Below are 21,976 nucleotides of genomic sequence, written 5' to 3'. Positions count from 1 at the left end.
AAACAGTTGGCTTGTAATGCCGAACAAGGCAGCAGTGCGGGTTCAATTCCCGTACCGGCCTCACTGAACAGGTGGCGGAATGTGGTGACTAGGGGCTTTTCACAGTAACTTAATTGAAGCCTACTTGTGACAATAAGCTATTATTATTATTATTAAGCCTATGCCCCCTGGTTCGTGGCCCCTCCACTAAGGGGAAACAATCCTTCGTATCCACCTGATCAATGTCCCTCAGAATTCTATAAACCTCAGTCAGGACCCCCTTGATTTCTCTGCTCCAGGGAAAACAGCAGCAGCCTCTCTTCATAGCTGAAACGCTGCAGCCTAGGCAACATCCTGGTGAATCTCCTCTGCACCCTCTTCAGTGCAGTGACATCCTTCTTATAGTGTGGCGACGAGAACTGCACACAGTACTCCAGCTGTGACCTAACCAGCGTTTTATACAGTTCCAGCATAACCTCCTTACTCTCGTTTTATGTTCCTCGGTTAATAAAGGCAAGAGACCCACAGGCCTTCGTCACCAGCTTATCTACCTGGCCAACTGCCTTCAGGGACAAGACCATAAGATACAGGAAAATTAGGCCATTCAGCCCATCGGGTCTGCGCTGTTATTCGATCATGGCTGGTATGATTTTCATCCCCATTCCTCTGCTTTCTCCCATAACCTCTGGTCCTCTGTCCTGGCATCCTACCGTTCATTGGTGTTTTCACTTGCCCTGATAATCTCCCAAAATGCATCACCGGACACTTTGAATGGTGGTCCTGACCACAGAGTTAGGTACGGTGTTGGGGCCAGGTGTAACTCCAGCTGGGGTCACAGGATAGTGGAGAGTGTGGCCGCCTACACAGGGCTGGCCGGCTGTCCGACCCCCTCATCTGACTGGGTGATTGCCACCGTATCGAGGTAGCCTCACCAGGATGACCTCCGCCACCCGCCCAGACCAACTTACTTCTCCCTCAGGCTCTGCAGCTCCCGTTTCAAGTCCTCGTCCTCCACCTCCGACTCGTCATCACTGCTCATGGGAGAGGTGGGCGAATTGCAGAGCATGGCGTTGAGCCGGTGCGTCCGCTGACCCGCCTCCAGCGCCAGCCGGGCGCCTGGGCACATCCACTCCCCAGTCTCATCGGTGTAGCTGGCCGGGACGGACAGCTCGCTCTCTGTGCTGGCCTGCTTGCTGACGGCACCGCCCCGCCGGATGTCCTTCAGCCACTGGCTGTTGGCGGATGGGACGTTGCTGCCACCACCACCATCACCCAACTGTCCGTCTTCCAGCTCACAGGCGCCGGCGGCCTCGGGAGGAACCTCATCGTCGTACCAGTTGGGCGGCAAAGCCAAGGGGCCGTCCATCGTGTCAGACCCACTGTCGCACATGCCACCGGCAAAAGAATGCCCAGCCACCTCCTTCAGTAACAGTTCTCGAGGACCAGAGGCCGCTCCTTCTTTCGGGTCGGCTGTCATGGCAGCGACGCCATCGCAGGTGTCCTCCTCGACTGGCGGAATGGCTCCTTCCGGGTGCAGGGCAGCCGTGGAAACCTGAAGCACAGCAGAGAAGCAGAGAAATTACAGAGTGCACACCCCCAGAGTTCCCTCTCCCAGATTACAGCACACCCCCAGGGTTCCCACTCCTACATTATAGTGCACCCCCAGAGTTCTCTCTCCAGATTACAGCACAGACCCAGAGTTCTCTCTCCAGATTACAGCACAGACCCAGAGTTCCCTCTCCCAGATTACAGCACACACCCAGAGTTCCCTTTCCCAGATTACAGCACACACCCAGAGTTCTCTCTCCCAGATTACAGCACAGACCCAGAGTTCTCTCTCCAGATTACAGCACAGACCCAGAGTTCCCTCTCCCAGATTACAACACACATTCCCAGTTCCCTTTCCCAGATTACAGCACACACCCAGAGTTCCCTCTCCAGATTACAGCACAGACCCAGAGTTCTCTCTCCAGATTACAGCACACACCCAGAGTTCCCTCTCTCCAGATTACAACACAGACCCAGAGTTCCCTCTCCCAGATTACAGCACACACCCAGATTTCCCTCTCTCCAGATTACAGCACACACCCAGATTTCCCTCTCCCAGATTACAGCACACACCCAGAGTTCCCTCTCTCCAGATTACAGCACACACCCAGAGTTCCCTTTCCCAGATTACAGCACACACCCAGAGTTCTCTCTCCCAGATTACAGCACACACCCAGAGTTCTCTCTCCAGATTACAGCACACACCCAGAGTTCCCTCTCTCCAGATTACAACACAGACCCAGAGTTCCCTCTCCCAGATTACAGCACACCCAGATTTCCCTCTCCCAGATTACAGCACACACCCAGAGTTCTCTCTCCCAGATTACAGCACACACCCAGATTTCCCTCTCCCAGATTACAGCACACACCCAGAGTTCCCTTTCCCAGATTACAGCACACACCCAGAGTTCTCTCTCCCAGATTACAGCACACACCCAGAGTTCTCTCTCCAGATTACAGCACACACCCAGAGTTCCCTCTCCCAGATTACAGCACACACCCAGAGTTCTCTCTCCCAGATTACAGCACACACCCAGAGTTCTCTCTCCCATATTACAGCACACCCCCAGAGTTCTCTCTGCCAGATTACAGCACACATTCCCAGAGTTCTCTCTCCCAGATTACAACACACATTCCCAGAGTTCTCTCTCCCAGATTACAGCACACACCCAGAGTTCCCTCTCCCAGATTACAGCACACTCCCGGAGTTCCCTCTCCCAGATTACAGCACACACCCAGAGTTCTCTCTCACTGACTGCAATGAACACTCCGAGTCCCTTTCCCCGATTACAGTGCACATTCCCCGCAGATGACAGCCAACAACACCCCCCCCCCCCCCCCCCCCCCCCGGGCTCCCCGTGTTCTAGACTACAGTGCCCTCCAGTGCTTCTTCCTGGTTTCAGAGTTCACACATCCAGTCAGACTCAGTGCAGCATCCAGTCTTGGACATCAGCTCTCCTATTACAATAAATTGTAAACTGTCCCTTTAACATAAAGAAGGCAATTCCTTTTCCACAGTGCTTTTTGTGACATCAGCTTGTTCCAAAGAAACGAGGTGCAAACTTTTTCTAAATCCCACCTGTGTTGCAGTTCAGGAAACCCACCAGCCAATCTGAACACAGCAAGCTCCCACAAACAGCTGATTCATCTGGAGCAGATAATCTATTTTTGGCAACTAGTTGAGGGATGAATATATGCTTCAAATCCATCAACTGAACCAAGCTTTCTGGTCATGTTTTCCAGTGTCCAACGTTACCGCTCACGCCCCCCCACCCCCGGTGGAACGCCCCTGGGGTATTTTACCATGCTAGTGACACCGCACGCGGTTTCTGTTGTCACTCTGCGGCTGTGAGTGCCAAACGAACACCTACCTGAAATCGCCCGGTTTGTAACTGCACGGGGGACTGGCCGTCGAGGAAGAAGCTGAATGAGCCACCTTGCTCCAGCTGGGGCGGGTCGGTTCCTGCCCGGGTTCTCCGGCTGTCTCCAGCTGCGCCAAGCACAAAGAAATTAAAGAGGGGCAATGAATGGCCACCAGCAAACGCAAGAGTCAGATCGCGAAGCCTGCTTGGGGGCGGGGGAGGGAGCGGCGGCTCTTGGCTTTTATGAAAGTCGGCAAAACAAGGTGGGCGTTTAAGACAGGAATGACATGACTGTGAAGAGAACAGTCACACCGTGGGCGTTCCTGGGCCAGGCCAAAGCATTAATATGTCCAGGCAGCGCGCTGAGGGGAACAACTGTCCCGATTGTCTGCCTCTCTTCCACAGCTATGTTCTCTGCCCAGTGTCCCTGGAAAGGGAGAATCAAAAAGGCCTTCCACGTCCAGGGGGAGTGGGGCCCGTGTTACCGACCCCTTTGATCGTCATTTGTTTTGAGGTTTTAAGTTGCCTTTGAGATTCTGCTTACTTTGACGCAGGGTCCCTTTTGGGAACTAAATTTTTACTTTATCCCACACTTTGCTGATTTAGTTAATCGGTTAACGCAAAAATCAAGTGTGGGCCAGCATAGGGAAAGGCCATTCAGCCCACCATGCAGCACCCAGAGGCTGGGGTTTGAGGCGTGATTGGAAGGGGGGAGCTACACGGCAGCTAGCCTGTCCTTTTAAGGCTGCCACATCAAATTCTTGCAAGTTTATATGTCTGACCGCCCTCAAACCTCTCTGGCAAACCTCTGGATCAATCAGAGATCCACCACTCTTGTCACAGGATGGCAGCCACTGGCAAATTGCTGTTCTCTGATAAAGGTCAGGAAATCCTGCAGAAATCAAATGGGTCTCTTTTAAACACCCGTCAGCACTTTCATGTGTTCACAGAGTCTCAGAAAGATCTATCACCTATTTGCCTCATATCCTGCCCCTACATATCTGTCACAGTCAGACCAGAGATGTCCCTGCTGAACAGCCCTGCCTATATTATTGCAGCAGACAAACCACATACAAGGTACGGATCACCTGTGACAGCTTCCTGCAGACTTGGCAGGCACGACTGGCGTTTATAGCTGGGAATACGGCAAGAGGGGTATTGTGTGGTGACGGCAGCCACTCGCACAAACATGTCAGTGAATGACCCATGGGATCCAAAGGAAAAGAACAGGATGTAGAGCAAATAAATTTGTTACAGTTATGTGGAAATGAACATTATACTTCCTCCATATTCTGTATTGTTTCTATCATCAAACAACCCCAGGACAGGGAGTTAGGTACAGAGTAAAGCTCCCTCTACTGTCCCCATCAAACATTCCCAGGACAGGTACAGCACGGGGTTAGATACAGAGTAAAGCTCCCTCTACACTGTCTCCATCAAACACTCCCAGGACAGGTACTGCACGGAGTTAGATATAGAGTAAAGTTCCATCTACACTGTCCCCATCAAACACTCCCAGAACAGGTACAGCACGGGGTTAGATACAGAGTAAAGCTCCCCCTACACTGTCCCCATCAAACACTCCCAGAACAGGTACAGCACGGGGTTAGATACAGAGTAAAGCTCCCTCTACGTCGCCCCCATCAAACACTCCCAGGACAGGTACAGCATGGGGTCAGATATAGAGTAAAGCTACCTCTACACTGTCACCATCAAACAGTCCCAGGTCAGGTACAGCACGGGGTGAGATATAGAGTAAAGCTCCCTCTACACTCAATATTCCCTCCTCTCCAATAGTAAGAGAACTAATCTCGTCGTTCAACTCTCCTTGTAGCTCGTACTCCAACCCAATTACTGCCAACACTGTGCACACAGGCCATCAAAATACAGCAGGCCGAAAAATTAAAACCCTTTGCAACGTGCTTACTTCTCATGAGCGGGGAGGGCAGGGTGGGGGTCTGAAATACCAAAGGAAGAAAATGGACTTCAGGTACCCAGCATAGTCCAGCATAACACAGCAACCCTCTCACAAACTCAAACCCTGGCATATCTCACTCTCTGGTGGATAACTGGGTAGTCATCTAGCCAATCTGCATTTACTCCTCTCCTGTAAATAGAACCCTTGGCATCAGCGAAGCTAAAAGGGTTAAACTATCATGGCAGGTCGCACAGAGTGGACTTGTTCTCTCTCGAGTGTGGATGATCAAGGGGTGGTCTAATCAAGGGGGTTTATGACGATTGAAGGATTCAATGGGGAGAAACTATTTCCTCTGGTGGTGGTAGAGGCAGGCGGCGGGAACCAGATCATTAAAGGGTGATGTCAGGAAGCACTTCAACTTTGAAAATGAGATCAGTACCTTTTATTTTCCCCAAGAAGAAAGCCAAATATCGTGGACATCGGAAGCTCGGAATTGAAACAGAAAATGCGCGAGACACAGAAATAGGAGTTGGCTATTCGGCCCCTTGGGACCTGCTGCCCCATTCAATAAGATAACGGCTGCTCTAATTGTGGCCTCAACTGTTACTTGCCCTGCCTGCCTCGACGGGAAACATCCAAGCAGCATCTACACTGTCGAGCCCCCCTACCTCCATCAGGATCTTGTACGTATTAATAGCCTCTCATTCTTCTAAACTCTAATGAACATAGGCCCAACCTTTCCTTGTGAGGAAATATTTCTGGTGCAGACATGATGGGCTGAATCGCCTCTCCTTCTGTGCCCGTTACCTTGTCTATGGTTCTGCAAGACAAGCCACTGTACCGCAGGAATTATCCCCACATCCCAGGTCAGGCAGCATTTGTGGGGCGAGACACAAGACACATTTGAGGCAGACGTGACAAGGAAGGTCACCGGCCTGAAAGGTTAACCGCGACAGACTGGGTTAACGGTGTGAAGCGCCACGGACCCCGGGTGGATACTAATGAGTTAAAACACAGATTAGTTTGGGGGCGCTCCAACAGCGCAGGACGTGCAACATCTACTCCTTCAGTTCTCTCCCACCACCACCCCCTCACTTCCACCCATCCAGGACCCCCAAACACTCCATGATTTCTTCTACTTTCTTCCTAGCTGGTGTACGGTATCCGCTGCTTCCGAAACAGCCTCCTCCACAGCGGGGAGACCAAATGCAGATCGGGCGATCGCTTTGCGGAATCCCTCCACTCTTCAGTTTGTCAGCACGGTGCCCAAGCTTCTGGTCGCCCGTCATTTCGATTATCCGTCCAGCTCCCAAACGCTGTCCTCGGCCTTCTGCGCTGCTGCGACCAAGCGCAAGCCAAGTACAAGCAGCAGCAGCTCAGCTATCGATGAGGCTCTTCACAGCTTTCCGGACCCAATATCGGGTTCAAACCGTACAGATCATAACCAGTGCCCATTTCTGCTCCCCCTCACTCCCCTGACAGCTGGCAGTTAACAATTTGGCCAACAGCTCCTAGTCAACCATCTTTTTTGGTTTAGTCTCGTTACCATCCCTCTGCACTTTCACCTCCTTTCATCATTTAATCTCCAACCCTACCACAGGCTTGCCCGTCTCCATACAGTTCTGGTACAGACCCAAACCCATCTCTCCTGGGCGACTTGAGCTTTACAAGCATCCCGTCTGCTGATATTTCAGCCGTGGGCTTGAGTGGATGGCAGGAATGGGCCCTCGAGGGGCTGAACAGCCTCCGCCTGTTCCCATTGAACAACCTGCCCGCAACAGCACAGGGAGCTTCTGAATTTCCTGCTCTAACATTGCCTCCAAACCCCTTCTCTATCCTTCCTTCACCCTCTCTGGTTTCAATAAGGCGCTAAACTAAACCTGAAGAATAAGTCGGGCAGCACGGTGGCGCAGTGGGTTAGCCCTGCTGCCTCACGGTGCCGAGGTCCCAGGTTCAATCCCGGCCCTGGGTCACTGTAGGTGTGGAGTTTGAACATTCTCCCCTTGTCTGCGTGGGTTTCGCCCCCAGAACCCAAAGATGTGCAGGGTAGGCGGATTGGCCACGCTAAATTGCCCCTTAATTGGGAAAAAATGAATCGGGTACTCTAAATGTGGAAGTTTGGGCAGGACGTGCTGCGTCGTGATTTTGTTTTATGAAAAATAAATTAAAATTGGTTTGAAAAAGCTCTATAAACAACCGGGAAATCTAATCTTGATTGAATAGTGCAAACCGCTCTCAACCCTGCCAGACAATCACTACATGCACAGTCCTCTGTTCATGGGCAGCTGAGCACCTCTTCCCTGCCTGCTGTGTTATACACTACCTTTACGAGCTGACGATCTCTCGAATAAGGCGACCGGGTGCAACAACTTTTCAGCCCATCTTTTCATTTTGATTGTCCAGGACTTTCTACCCATATCATTTTTGACATTTGAGCTTGCATTATGACTAGAATAAGTTAGGCCATGATATCCACCTCCAGTCTGGTGCTGAGCTATTCCGCCTTGCGACTGTGAGGCCTGGGTCCCAGTGTCGGACGGCTCGGAGATGCTTTTCTCGAGTTGCTGCAAGGCTTGCTGAGGAAACAAAAAAGGGGGGGGGGGAAAGAGGAAGAAAAATAAGGCTGGTTAGAAGACAGGCGAGGAAAACTCAACCGTGATTGAGAAAGGGAGACAGTGGCGCAGCGGGAACATCACCGGGCAGGGGAACCACGAGAACGCTCTGGGGACACGGGTTACAATCCCACCACGGCAGCTAGTGGAATTTAAATTCAATCAATAAAATTTGGAATTGAAGGTTAGTCTCAGTAACGGTGATCGTGAAATGACAAGATTGTTGCAAAATCTCATCTGGTTCACTAATGTCCTTTGTGGGGAGGAAATCTGCCGTCCTTACCCCGTCTGGCCGACATGTGACTCCAGACCCCCAAACAGCCATGTAGCTGACTTTGAGCTGCCCACCTGAAATGGGCAATTAGGGATGGGCAACTCTTGCTGACTTTGCCAGCGACGCCCACATCCCGTGACAGAATAAATCGCAAGAGGAAGGGACAATGGCCTTAAAAAGGAAGAGTATTCTACCGCCCCACACTAGGGTGACAGTGAGCAAGCAGTGGGCAGTTTCGTTGACACACCACCAATTGCGCATGAAGAGGCACGGACCCGCAGGAATATCCCCTGCACAGCTAAGCCAGAAACTTTGGACCATTTCACAGGAAAGAAACTTTCACACCGCAACAAGGCCGCTGGAAATAAAAAATATCTCAGCGAGCCACAGAAGCTGGGAGAAATCCAGTGTCCGGTTAAGCCAATCAGAAACCGGGGCTCGACAATGGGGCCAGTGATGGGGGTAGGGACACAATATATCAGTCAAGGGGAGTAAATTGTTGGTGTTGACACACCCCACGGTTGAAGAGCCCGCCACTGATCAAAGATTGGGTTCACATGTCAGACGGGCATCCTCCGGGATTACAGAGGACTCAGCGACATCTGTCCAGTGAGAGTCACAAGGAGGAGAGGTGGGGGAGAAGAGCGACGGGTATGGAAAAATTACATTCGTGCCACAGGGAGACAGCACCACTCACCTTTTCCACCGTATCAGTGGGTAAACACGGGGCGAGTGTGGCATCTTCCTCCTTGACGGCCTCAGTGCTTGTGGGTATGGGTGACACTGACTCATGCGGTGAACAGTGAGTGACTTGCTCCGGCGTTTCCGAAGGTTCAGAGGGTGCTGGTTGGGGTAAGGGCGTGGTGGGGTCGGTCACGACGGCAGGGTCCGGGTGAGGTGCTCCAGTGCTGCAGACTGCTGTAGTTTCACTAGAGGAGGCAGAGTGGGGAGACTCTGTGCCTGGGGCTGAGACGTGCTCGCGCGGGGTCTCGGTGGCCCCAAGCAGCCCACCGTGTTCCTGGTACAGCAGCGTGCGGAGTTTCTCGTCCAGGGTCTTGATGCGGTTGTCGGCGAAGTCGACCTTCGGGGGCCTCTCGCTGTCCGACTCGGGCACGGATGACGGCTGGGTGGCACCCAGCGGGGGCGACTGCACCGGGGCACCCAGCTGCTGGAGGCTGGCTGTCACAGCGGCGGAGACCAGCCCCTCCAGCTGGAGAGCATGCTGCGGAGAATCGGGAGTACCTGGCCCCTCAGGAGGGGGATCCATTTCAGGCGGTGGGGGTTGGCCAACCTGTCGGAGTTCGAGGGTCACAGGCTGATGACAGATTCCACTTCGGTCAGTCGCCAAGCAGTCGTCGCAGCAGGAGGATGAGGACGAGGAGCTACAGGACTTCAACATGCAGGGGGGTTTGGCAGACTGGTCAGGCAGTGTTGGGATGGTGATGGAACTGTCCAGTGGAATTTGCTTAATGTCTTCCAAAGAGTTTGAGGTTGTCAAATGGATCATTTCTTGGCTCAGTTTTTCTGAATCTGTGAGGATCAGCAGACAAGTAAAAAAAAAAAAATGATTTTAATTCTAGGAAGTTGATTGGTTTAATAGTTCAGACCCCATTGCTTCACCCAGACTCAAATTCAATAATGAACTGGAAGTCCCCTTGGGTTGTTAGGGGTCTTGTCTCAAATCAGATTAGAATTTCTCTCAGCTTATTCCCAGATAAGCATGAGCAACTGGCAATATGTGAATCCTGCTGCTGGGGGCAGTGGAAAAATATAGAGCTGGTGTATCGATAGGTATCTGCACAAGGTTGGAGATGCTGTTTGGTTGAGAAGAAGGTGAATTTTCAATCAGCTTTAAACAAAGGTTCTACTTGTAGCGACTTGCAGCTGGAGCTTAATTAGTTAATTGGATTAGGCCAGTTTCCAGAGGCTAGTCACACAGTATAAATCTGGGCTAGTTACAGTGCAGACTTTGTTTGCACTGAGTGCTGAATTTGGGTGCATTTGAGTGCTATAGTGAGAATTTGGTGACTGAGGGAGTGCTGAATTTGGGTGCATTTGAGTGCTATAGTGAGAATTTGGTGACTGAGGGAGTGCTGAATTTGGGTGCATTTGAGTGCCATAGTGAGAGTTTGGTGACTGAGGGAGTTAGGTGAGGAGGGAGTAAGGTGCTCCTTTTCATTTCATTTTCTACATTTCTTCAAAGAGCGTGAAGGGATTTTCAGAGAGTACAGCTGACTGGGAGCAGAGTCGGAGGGCGGAGTTCCAGTTGGTCCACAGTGCAGCTGTATTCTGTAAGCTAAGAGGGGATGGAGGCTAGGGCAGTTGCATGCTCCTCCTGTAGGATGTTGGTGGTGAGGGATACCACCGATGTCCCCGCTGACTATACCTGCGGGAAGTGCACCCAACTCCACAGAGACCATGTGAGGGAACTGGAGCTGTAGCTGGATGAACTTCGGATCATCCGGGAGGCAGAGGGAGGTAGCCACACCCAAGGTACAGGACAAGAGTAGCTGGGTTATAGTCAGGGGAAAGAAAACGAACGGGCAGACAGTGCAGGGATCCCTCGTGGCCGCTCCCCTTGGGAGATGACCTACCGGGGGAAGACCCTAGCGGCCAGGTCTCTGGCACTGTCTGGCTCTGGGGCTCAGAAGGGAAGGGGGGAGAATAGAAAAGCAATAGTGATGGGAGACTCAATGGTTAGGGGAATAGATAGGAGTTTCTATGGTCGCGAGCGAGACCCCCGGAAGGCATATTGCCTCCTGGGTGCCAGGGCCAAGGATGTCTCAGATCATGTCTTCAGGATCCTTAAGGGTGAGGAGCCAGAAGTCGTGGTGAACATTGGTACGAACGACGTAGGTAGGAAAAGGGATGTGGATGTAATAAACGAGTTGAGGGAGTTAGGCTGGAAATTAAAAGCCAGGACAGACAGAGTTGTCATCTCTGGTTTGTTGCTGGAGCCACGTGATAGCGAGACTAGGAATAGGGAGAGAGTGCAGTTCAACACGTGGCTGCAGGAATGGTGGAGGAGGGATGGCTTCAGGTATTTGGATAATTGGAGCGCATTCTGGGGAAGGTGGGACCTGTACAAGCAGGATGGGTTCCATTCGAACCAGAGGGGCACCAATATCCTGGGAGGGAGGTTTTCTAGTACTCTTCAGGAGGGTTTCAACTAATTTGGCCCTAGGAATGAGAACCAGACTTGTAGTCCAGCAACTAAGATAGCTGATGTTCAGGATGTCAAAGCGTGTAGCGAGGCAGTGGGGAAGGTAACACTGACAAAGGAGAGTACTTGCAGGCATGGAGATGGGTTGAAGTGTGTATACTCCAACGCAAGAAGCATCAGGAATAAGGTGGGTGAACTTAAGGCATGGATCGGTACTTGGGATACAATGTGGTGGCTATCACGGAAACTTGGATAGAAGAAGGCAGAAATGGTTGTTGGAGGTTCCTGGTTATAGATGTTTCAATAAGATTAGGGAGGGTGGTAAAAGAGGGGGGGGGGGGGCATTGTTAATTAGAGATAGTATAACAGCTGCAGAAAGGCTGTTCGAGGAGGATCTGCCTACTGAGGTAGTATGGGTTGAAGTCAGAAATAGGAAAGGAGCAGTCACCTTGTTGGGGGTTTTCTATAGCAGCCCCCCCCCCCCCCTCTCATAGCAGCAGAGATGTGGAGGAACAGATTGGGAAACAGATTTTGGAAAGGTGCAGAAATCACAGGGTAGTAGTCATGGGTGACTTCAACTTCCCAAACATTGAGTGGAAACTCTTTAGATCAAATAGTTTGGATGGGATGGTGTTTGTACAGTGTGTCCAGGAAGCTTTTCTAACACAGTATGTAGATTGTCCGACCAGGATAACCCTCCCTATCTCTGTAACTCCCTCCATATTGGATTTGGTACTTGGTAATGAACCAGAGCAAGTGATAGATTTGTTAGTGGGGGAGCATTTTGGAGATAGTGACCACAATTCTGTGACTTTCACTTTAGTAATGGAGAGGGATAGGTGCATTCAACAGGGCAAAGTTTACAATTGGGAGAAGGGTAAATACGATGTTGTCAGACAAGAACTGGCGTGCATAAGTTGGGAACATAGACTGTCAGGGAAGGACACAATTGAAATGTGGAACTTGTTCAAGGAACAGATACTACGTGTCCTTGATATTTATGTTCCTGTCAGGCAGGGAAGAGATGGTCGAGTGAGGAAACCATGGTTGACAAGATTGAATGTCTTGTTAAGAGGAAGAAGATACTGTGTAAGGCTGAGGAAACAAGGTTCAGACAGGGCGCTTGAGGGATACAAGATAGCCCTGCTCCAGCTTCGACATTCTCCCCATCTCTGTAACTCCCTCCAGCCACGACACCCCTCCCTATCTCTTTAACCTGCTCCAGTCCCTACAACCCTCCCTATCTCTGTAACTCCCTCCAGTCACTACACCCCTCCCTATCTCTGTAACTCCCTCCAGCCACTATACCCCTCCCTATCTCTGTAACTCCCTACAGCCACTACAACCCTCCCTATCTCTGTAACTCCCTCCAGCCACTACACCCCTCCCTATCTCTGTAACTCCCTCCAGCCACTACACCCCCCCTATCTCTGTAACTCCCTCCAGCCCCTGCAACCCTCCCTATCTCTGTAACTCCCTCCAGTCACTACACCCCTCCCTATCTCTGTAACTCCCTCCAGTCACTACACCCCTCCCTATCTCTGTAACCTCCTCCAGCCCCTACAACCCTCCCTATATCTGTAACCTCCTCCAGCCCCTACAACCCTCCCAATCTCTGTAACCTCCTCCAGCCCCTACAACCCTCCCTATATCTGTAACCTCCTCCAGCCCCTGCAACCCTCCCTATATCTGTAACCTCCTCCAGCCCCTGCAACCCTCCCTTTCTCTGCCACTTTTGGTTGACGGTCTCTCATATCGCCTTCGGTGGCTTGGTATTAAATTCATTCCGAGAAGTTGTTTCGGTGAAGCACCATGGGAATGCTTTATTATGGTGTACAGAGAGTTGCTGGAGTCACTGGCAGACATCACTGCCCATTACCCCCACCCAAGCACGGGGCTGGTTTAGCACAGGGCTAAATCGCTGGCTTTTAAAGCAGACCCAGGCAGGCCAGCAGCGCGGGTTCAATTCCCGTACCAGCCTCCCCGAACAGGCACCGAAATGTGGCGACTAGGGGCTTTTCACAGTAAATTCATTTGAAGCCTACTTGTGACAATAAGCAATTTCATTTCATTTTTCATTTCAAATGAGCAACTCTTCCCCCCCCTCCCCTCCACCCTTCCCCAACCCGCATGTTTCTTACCAGTCTCGGGCTGGGGTTGCGGACCCTGCACTGGCGGATCCGTCTGCCCGTCTGCCTCACGGCTCTTTATCTTCTGGTTGATGAAGAATCTCCAGCGGCCGACGGAGGAGGAGTGCTGGATGCCTTCACCTGAAACACACAAGGGATTTGCTAAGTGAAGCCGGCAGACAGGAGAGAGAGAAAGAGAAAGGCGTACACGCGCAAGGCCAGCAGTGAGGCACATGATCGTCACTCTTCTCTTCCGACAAACTCTCCCCTCCACCCCGCACCGCGCGCAAAAGACTGGGTCTCGTCCGTGGGGCAGCGAACACAACATTGGCCCCGCACCAGCTCTCATTCAAACAGTTCGCCTCCTCCTCACCTCTCTTGAAGATGCTGGACACTGCGTCGCCCCCACTCAACCAAACCCCCCCCCTCCCCACCGCCCCCCATCCCCGCCCACCTCGCCCTCGGGTGCAGACGGGGCAGCTGTCAAATCTGAGCACATCACGGGGCTGTTTGGACACGGCGCAGCAGCGGAGTCTCACCCTGCATGTGCGTGCCTCTCCCCGATAGGAGTCACCGATGCCAACTCCTGCGCACCACCCCAGGGTCGCAGGCAGCCATTCCAGCAGCCCCACCGTTAACCCGGCTAAGAGCAGGGAACTCAGCACAGGCCAAGGGCGATAACCTGGAAACCCAGCTCCGTGGAGCTGCACCTCTCCCCCCTGGGGTGAATGCCGAGAACCACAGGGACAAACCAGACAGAACGACGTTGACCATGTGTCGGAGAGAGAGTATTGCATTTGCTCATTGATCACAATGCTCGCCACTGTGACATTTTAACACGCGTAGAGACTGAGCCGGTGCCCGACTCTTCGAAGATTAGATTCCACAGTACTCACCGCATGTTTGAGAGATTGCTTGGCTCATCTGTAACTGCTCTGCACCTATGTGCTAAACCCACAGAAAAACAAAGATTAACAACCAAACCAGCAGCCGAATTCAAGCTCTCTTTCTTAAAGGCGCTCACCTAATGTGAACGCGGGGATGATGGGGGGAGGAGGTGGAAGGGGTGGACTGCATGTGGTCCACCCCAAATTGTCTCCCCTCCTCCCCTGAATGGGAAGCCCATGTTGTGCCCGTGAGCCATGGCGCTGCACGCTGCCACTCTTCAGGCGCCACAGGAGGGTGCTTGGCCCTTTTTGGTGAGACTAGCGGTGCAGACGAGTCGGGATAGAGGTGGGGTGGGGGAAGAGAGCCTTTGTAGCCAAGTTTGATGTTGCTCTAACGTGGAGAGCTGAAGTGCACACGGTAATCAGCTGCGAGACGTGGGGTGACTTATTCCCTCTGCAGCACAGGCGTGCGACAGAGAACACGATCAACACCACCACCCAAGCCAGGTGAGGCCAGCATACTCAGCATTCCCTAATCCAGCAGGTGCTGTGGTCCAACATCCAGCCAATAATCACTGGAAAGGGCCACACAACAGACATTCCAAAAGGTGAACCATGCCCAAAGTAGAGAGGAGGCTGCAGGGGGGAGGAAATCAGCAACAACAGAATGGAAAAGGAAAAAAAAAAAATCACATAAAACAGGTACATCACGGGGTTCGATACAGAGTACAGCTCCCACTGCACTTTCCCCGTCAAACACTCCCAGGACAGGTACAGCACGGGGTTAGATACAGAGTACAGCACCCTCTACCCTGTCCCCATCAAACACTCCCAGGACAGGTACAGCACGGGGTTAGACACAGAGTACAGCTCCCTCTACCCTGTCCCCATCAAACACTCCCAGGACAGGTACAGAATGGGGTTAGGTACAGAGTAAAGCTCCCTCTACACTGTCCCCATCAAACACTTCCAGGACAGGTACAGCACGGGGTTAGATACAGAGTAAAGCTCCCTCTACACTGTCCCCATCAAACACTCCCAGGGCAGGTACAGCACGGGGTTAGATGCAGAGTAAAGCTCCCTCTGCACTGTCCCCATCAAACACTCCCAGGGCAGGTACAGCACGGGGTTAGATACAGAGTAACGCTCCCTCTACACTGTCCCCATCAAACACTCCCAGGACAGGTACAGCACGGGGTTAGATGCAGAGTAAAGCTCCCTCTGCACTGTCCCCATCAAACACTCCCAGGGCAGGTACAGCACGGGGTTAGGCCCACTGTAAAGCTCCCCCTACATTGTCCCCCCCATCAAACACTCCCAGGACGGATTGGATAGTGAGTACAGCTCATGGGTTTGAGGGTAATATATTGGTACAGTTTGTTGACTGGTTAATGGACAGAAAACAGAGAATAGGATTTTCTTTTTTTTTAAAATACATTTCGAGTACCCAATTATTTTTTTTCCAATTAAGGAGCAATTTGGCCAATCCACCTACTCTTTGGGTTGTGGAGGTGAAACCCACGCAGACACGGGGAGAATGTGCAAACTCCACACGGACAGTGACCCAGAGCCGGGATCGAACCTGGGACCTCGGCGCCGTGAGGCTGCAGGGCTAACCCACTGCGCCACCATGCTGCCCTACAAATGATACAAAGCTAGGTAAAAGTCAAACCTTGAGGGCAACGCAAATAGGCTGCAAAGGGACTAAATGATTGGCCAATGTGGTAGATGGAGCATCATGTCAAGAAGTGTCAAATTATCTACTTTCATCAGAGGATTGTAAAATGCCGCACCTGTTGTTTTGAAAAGCTAAGAGGCCAGTAGATTGCTAGTTATATAGAGGGTTCCGGATGTCCTTGTACATGAATCACAGAATGTTAACATGCTGGCACAGCAACTGATTAGGAAGGCAAATGGTACACACATGTTTATTGCAAAGAGGCTGGAGTATGAGGAAGGAAGTCTTGCTGCAACTGTGCAGTGCTTCTGGATGCCACACGTGGAATACTGAGCACAGTTTTGGTCTCTTCACTGGAGAAAGCATATATATATATATATATATATATATATATAAAAAGGAGATATATAAATGGATTCATAAACCAGAGACCCAGGCTAATGCTCCACCATGACACCTGGTACAATTTAAATCCAATCAATAAATCTGGAATTGAAACTTAGTTTCACAGTCACTGATACTGTGACTATCATTGATTGCCTTAAAAACCCATCTGATCACAGAACTGATCATAGAATCCGTGCAGTGCAGGAGGTCATTTGTCCCATCGAGTCTGCACCGACCCTCTGAAAGAGCACCCCAACCAGGCCTATTCCCCCGACCCTACCCCAGTAACTCTGAAACCCCAATTAAATATTGGATACTAAGAGGCAATTGATCATGGCTGATCCACCTAACCCAAACATCTTTAGACTGTGGGAGGAAACTGGAGGACCCGAAGGAAACTCCATTCAGACACGGGGAGAATGTGCCCAACTCCATACAGCCACCAGAGGGCCGGAATCAAAGCCAGGTCGCTGGTGCTGTGAGGCAGCAGTGCTAACCACCGTGTCCACCATGTGGTTCACTAATGTCCCTTTAGGGAGGGAAATCTGCTGTCCTTACCCCGGTCTGGCCTTCACGTGATTCCAGACCCCCTCACAGCAATGTAGCAGACTCTTAAATGTCCCTTTGAAATTGACATAGCAAGACACTCAATTCAAGGGGTAATTAGGAATACGCCTCACCAGAGATGCCCACATCACATGAAATAGTTTTTTTAAAACTTGCCTTGGAGGGTCCACAGCTCAGCTGATTGCTGAGGTGGTGGGAGGGGCTACTATATGTGGAGAGATTGAGCGGGACGGGCCCACCTTCTTAGGAGAGTCAGAGACGATGCCACTGAGATCACGACTCTGAGTGGGGCTGGATGCCGCTATCCCCTGGGCTCCAGTGCCTGGACCTGGAGGGCACCCCAAGTGAATAGGGGTGGGAGGCCAGGGTGGGTGGGCGTCAGCCATTTAGGAAAGGTGTCAAGATTTCTTCACTCAAATATTTGCAAATCTTTGGAATTTTTATTTAATAAATTTAGAGTACCCAATTCATTTTTTCCAATTAAGGGACAATTTAGCGCGGCCAATCCACCTACTCTGCACATCTTTGGGTTGTGGGGGCAAAACCCACGCAAACACGGAGAGAAGGTGCAAACTCCACACGGATAGTGACCCAGAGCCGGGATCGAACCTGGGACCTTGGCGCCGTGAGGCAGCAGGGCTAACCCACCGCGCCACCTTGCTGCCCTTAATCTTTGGAATTCTTGACCCCAAATGGGTGCTCATTCTAGCAAGGCCCGAGATTGAAGAGATTTCCGGACAGGGCGGGAAGGTTCACTTGATGGAGGTCAGCATGTTCTTATTAAATGGCAGGGCAGTCTGGAAGAGTTGAATGGTCTACTCCAGCTCCTGCTCCTATTTCTCATGGTCTTACTGCTGCTCACACTGCTTAATTTGCTGACATAAAATTCCAGCTGCAACATTCCACTCAACATCCTGACCTTGGGCAGGTAAAGCTCATGGACAGATAGAGCAAAGGCCCCTTCCGCACTGCACCAACGTTTGTGCCTTAACTCCCAAATGTCAGGAGGTCGTCTCCTTTCACACCTTTGGCCCACGCAGAGCAGGGGAGGTGTTGGTACTGCGGGTCGACGCCACATAGATCCGAGGAGACTGCTCTGGACTCTCACCTCTTGCCGGATGTCCGCACGTGGTCGCCTGGGATCAGCCGCGGCGCTCCCCCCGCGCCCAAACCAGAAGGGCTTGAGCACACTCTTGAGGATCCGTAGCCACGTAACCTAGGGACGGCACCTCCGGGAACGGGGCAGTCCTGAGGGAGTGCAGCACTGCAGCAGGGTCACCACTCTCTCTTTCTTTCTCGCAGATGAAATGCAAAATCCCGAGGCCCCATCTGTCCCTCCAGCTGCATCTTTGAAAGGTCCCATGGCCATCTTCGCAACTGCAAGGAATTCTCCCAGTTTCCTGGTCAAAATGCTTCCTTCCAGCACCACCAGATAAGCTAGTCATTTATTTGCGAACATAGGGAGTTTGCCATGCAAAAACTGGATCAACCATCGCATCAGTGACTCCACTTCTTAAGGAATTAATTGGCTGCAACGCTTTTCACTGTGGGCTGGTGGTGCGCATCACAAAGGCTAATTCTTTAATCCTTTGACTTTGTCTCGCCTCACACTCATCCAGATCTCTGCCCCTTGTGTCATGAGCCCGGTTTGTTATAATTACAAAGGAAGCCCGCCTGATTCGGCTGTGTCCCTCCTTTGCCAAGGCGGGAATGGGTAGGCTAAATTGTGAAAAAAAATAGCAATCCATCTCTGACTTACCACACTGCCGCTGTCAGACTGGCCTGGGTCTGTTGAGGGGTGATGGGCAGTCACTTCTGCACCCCGATCGCCCTCCAATGTATTTGCCAGGATTTCTTGGGAACTTGCAATAATAGCTCTCATTTCTTCAATAAATTTCATCTTCTGGATTTCCAGCATAAAATTGTTTTCCACCTGCCGTTAAGAAACATGCAATGGATTAATCTCTGGCGAGGAGCAGCATTGGACTGGTGTGTGGCGTGCAATCACAGCAAACGAAGGCCAGGGGTGGGAGGGCAGGCGTACAGGCGGGCTCGGAAAGGGAGAACAGCGAGCACGGAAAGGGGAGGGTGGGGAGAGAGGAGAATCAGCACAGAGTTGGAGAAGAGAAAGAAGGTGAAGGGTGTACAGGCCGAATAAGGGCGGTGAATAGCAGAGTGAATGCAAGATGGAGGAGCAGCAGAAGGACACGATAGAGAGGCAGAGAGTGGTCACCAGTGAAGGAGGATTCCAACCTTCAGGCTTTGCTGACAAGCTGCAGCATTTTCTGCTTTGATCTGACTAACCATATAAATAGCTATGTCTTCTGGGTCGTCGCCATCCACATCAAATTTGAAGGTCACCATTTTGTTGTTGTGCGTCTCCAACTGACACTCCACCATATTGTCGCCCACATTCGATACCTGTCAAGAAGGTGAGAAGGGGGAATAATTCATTGTTACACAAGTGCAGGTACATGTGCCCCAGCGTGCTCGAAAGAGCATCTAACGTCACACTCCTCTACTATTGCCACCCCTGCTTCTACCATCCGACAACTCCTGCCCACACAGAAAGCTGTTGATTTTGGTATCCCATCAGGAATGGGGTCAACCACGTGCCCAGCAGGCTGCACGAGTAGGGGCGACGTTGCCGACTGGAGAACAGATGGATGTGCTCATTCGCTGTCCGCCGTCGGGGGTCAGCGTTGATCCTTTTGGAGATTTGGGGGGTAAAAGCAGAAGGCGGAGGTTTCTTTACAAAGAGGCAGAGTCTGTTCTCTCACGCATCAACCAGTCAGCTCAGATAGCGACATTTTCAGTGGACGGCCTTCGGTCATCCACCATCGGGCCATTAACGTAGCAAATCTTCCTAAGGCAGGAGACAGGAGCGTAAATCAGACAAAAAGTGATCCGTAGCCACACAGGAGATGCTCAGGACAGCTGACCGATAGCTCGGTCAAAGGGGTCAGTTTTGAGGAGTACACTAAAGGGTGGAGGGGAGGGAGAAGAGAGAGCGAGAGGGCAATTTAGGGAGGGAATTCTAGAGCTTTGGGCCCCCCCCCCCAGGTAGCTGAAGACACGGCCACCAATGATAGAGCAATGGGAATCGGGGGATGCTCAAGAAGCCGGAATTGGAGGAGCGCAGAAATCTGAGGGTTGTAGGGGCTGGAGGTTACAGAGATATGGGGGGGGGGGGGGGTTGTAGGGATTGGAGGTTACAGAGGTAGGGAGGGTCGAAGGGACTGGAGGTTAGAGATAGGGAGGGTTGTAGGGATTGGAGGAGGTTACAGAGGTAGGGAGGGTCGAAGGGACTGGAGGTTAGAGATAGGGAGGGTTGTAGGGAGCTGGAGGAGGTTACAGAGATAGGGAGGATTGTAGGTACTGGAGGAAGTTACAGAATCACACAAAATACAGTGCAGAAGAGGCCATTTGGCCCATCGAGTCAGCACTGACACAAGAAAGCCACCTGATCTGCCTACCTAATCCCATTACCAGCACTTGGCTCATAGACTTTAATGTTATGACGTGCCAAGTGCTCATCCATGTACTTTTAAAAATTAATTTAGAGTATCCAATTATTTTTTTCTAATGAAGCGACAATTCAGCCTGGCCAACCCATCTACCCTGAACATCTTGTGGGTGTTGGGGTGCGACCCACATGAAGAATGTGCAAACTCCACATGGGCAGTGACCTGGGACCAGAACCGAACCCGGGTCCACGGCACTGTATGCAGCAGTGCTAACCACTGCGCCGGCTATCCCGGTGCTTTGTAAAGGATGTGAGGCAATCCACCTCTACCACCTTCCCAGGCAGTGCATTCCAGACCGCCACCACCTTCTGAGTAACAAGGCTTTTCCGCAAATTCCCCCTAAACCCCCCTGCCCCTCACCTTGAACTTGTGTCCCCCTCGTAACCGACCCTTCAACTAAGGGGAACAGCTGCTCCCTATCCATCCTGTCCATGCCCCAAAATCTTGTACACCTCGATCAGGGCACCCCTCAGTCTTCTCTGCCCAGCGAACACGACCCAAGCCTATCCAACCTCCCTTCATACTTTTAAAAAAAAATTTACAGTACCCAATTATTTCTTTCCAATTAAGGGGCAATTTAGTGTGACCTACCCACCTACCCTGCACATCTTTTGGGTTGTGGGGATGAGACCCACGCAGACATGGGGAGAATGTGCCACGGCAGGCCCTCTCTCTTCATAACTTAAATGTTCCAGGAGCGGCAAGGGGGTGCAGTGGTTAGCACTGCTGCCTCATGGCACCGAGGACCTGGGTTCGATCCCGGCCCCAGGTCACTGTCCGTGTAGAATTGGCACATTCTCCCCGTGTCAGCGTGGGTTTCACTCCGACAACCCAAATATGAGCAGGATAGGTGGATTGGCCACGCCAAATTGTCCCTTAATTGGGGGGGGGGGGAAAAATTGGGAACTCTAAATTTATATTTTTAAAAATAACGTTAATGTCCCATCCCAGGCAATATCCTGGTGAACACGTCTGCACCCACTCGAGTGTGGCGACCAGAATTGCACACAGTACTCCAGCTGTGGCCTCACAAAGCATACAACTCCAACTTGACCTCGCTGCTTTTGTAAACTATGCCTCGATTGATAAAGACAAGTGTCCCATATGCCTTTTTCACCACCCTATTAACCTGCCCTTCTGCCTTCAGAGATCTATGGACAAACAGGCCAAGGTCCCTTTGTTCTTCGGAACTTCCCAGTGGCAGGCCATTCATTGAACACTTCCTTGTCTCATTATCCCTTCCAGTATATCACCTCTCACATTTCAGGGTTAAATTCCATCTGCCACTTTTCTACCTATTTGACCATCCCGTCTATATCTTCCTCTAACCCAAGACACTCAACATCACTTTTTAAAAATAAATTTTGAGTACCCAATTAATTTTTTCTAATTAAGGGGCAATTTAGCTTCGCCAATCCCCCTAGCCTGCACATTTTTGGGTTGTG

The 21,976-nt window shown here is 51.4% G+C and overlaps 1 protein-coding gene across 6 annotated transcripts in view; it reads right to left on the bottom strand.

Moving 5' to 3' along the window:
- LOC119955659 (serine/threonine-protein kinase WNK3-like) overlaps positions 1-21,976 on the bottom strand; it is a 101,753-nt gene that overhangs the window by 7,634 nt on the left and 72,143 nt on the right. For 5 of the 6 annotated variants that reach the window (XM_038782090.1, XM_038782089.1, XM_038782094.1 and 2 more), the window contains exons 13-20: positions 19,309-19,425; positions 18,764-18,937; positions 14,382-14,433; positions 13,498-13,626; positions 8,891-9,723; positions 7,631-7,883; positions 3,399-3,517; positions 948-1,531 (exon numbers count right to left, since the gene is read on the bottom strand). In XM_038782090.1, coding sequence (XP_038638018.1) covers positions 948-1,531; positions 3,399-3,517; positions 7,631-7,883; positions 8,891-9,723; positions 13,498-13,626; positions 14,382-14,433; positions 18,764-18,937; positions 19,309-19,425 — 2,261 coding nt within the window. The remainder of the gene's footprint in view (positions 1-947; positions 1,532-3,398; positions 3,518-7,630; positions 7,884-8,890; positions 9,724-13,497; positions 13,627-14,381; positions 14,434-18,763; positions 18,938-19,308; positions 19,426-21,976) is intronic. The other variant, XM_038782093.1, reaches the window with a different exon arrangement.

This window comes from Scyliorhinus canicula, chromosome 21, assembly GCF_902713615.1.
Source record: "Scyliorhinus canicula chromosome 21, sScyCan1.1, whole genome shotgun sequence".
NCBI lineage: Eukaryota > Metazoa > Chordata > Chondrichthyes > Carcharhiniformes > Scyliorhinidae > Scyliorhinus > Scyliorhinus canicula.
This window is presented reverse-complemented; position numbering and strand designations above follow the sequence as displayed.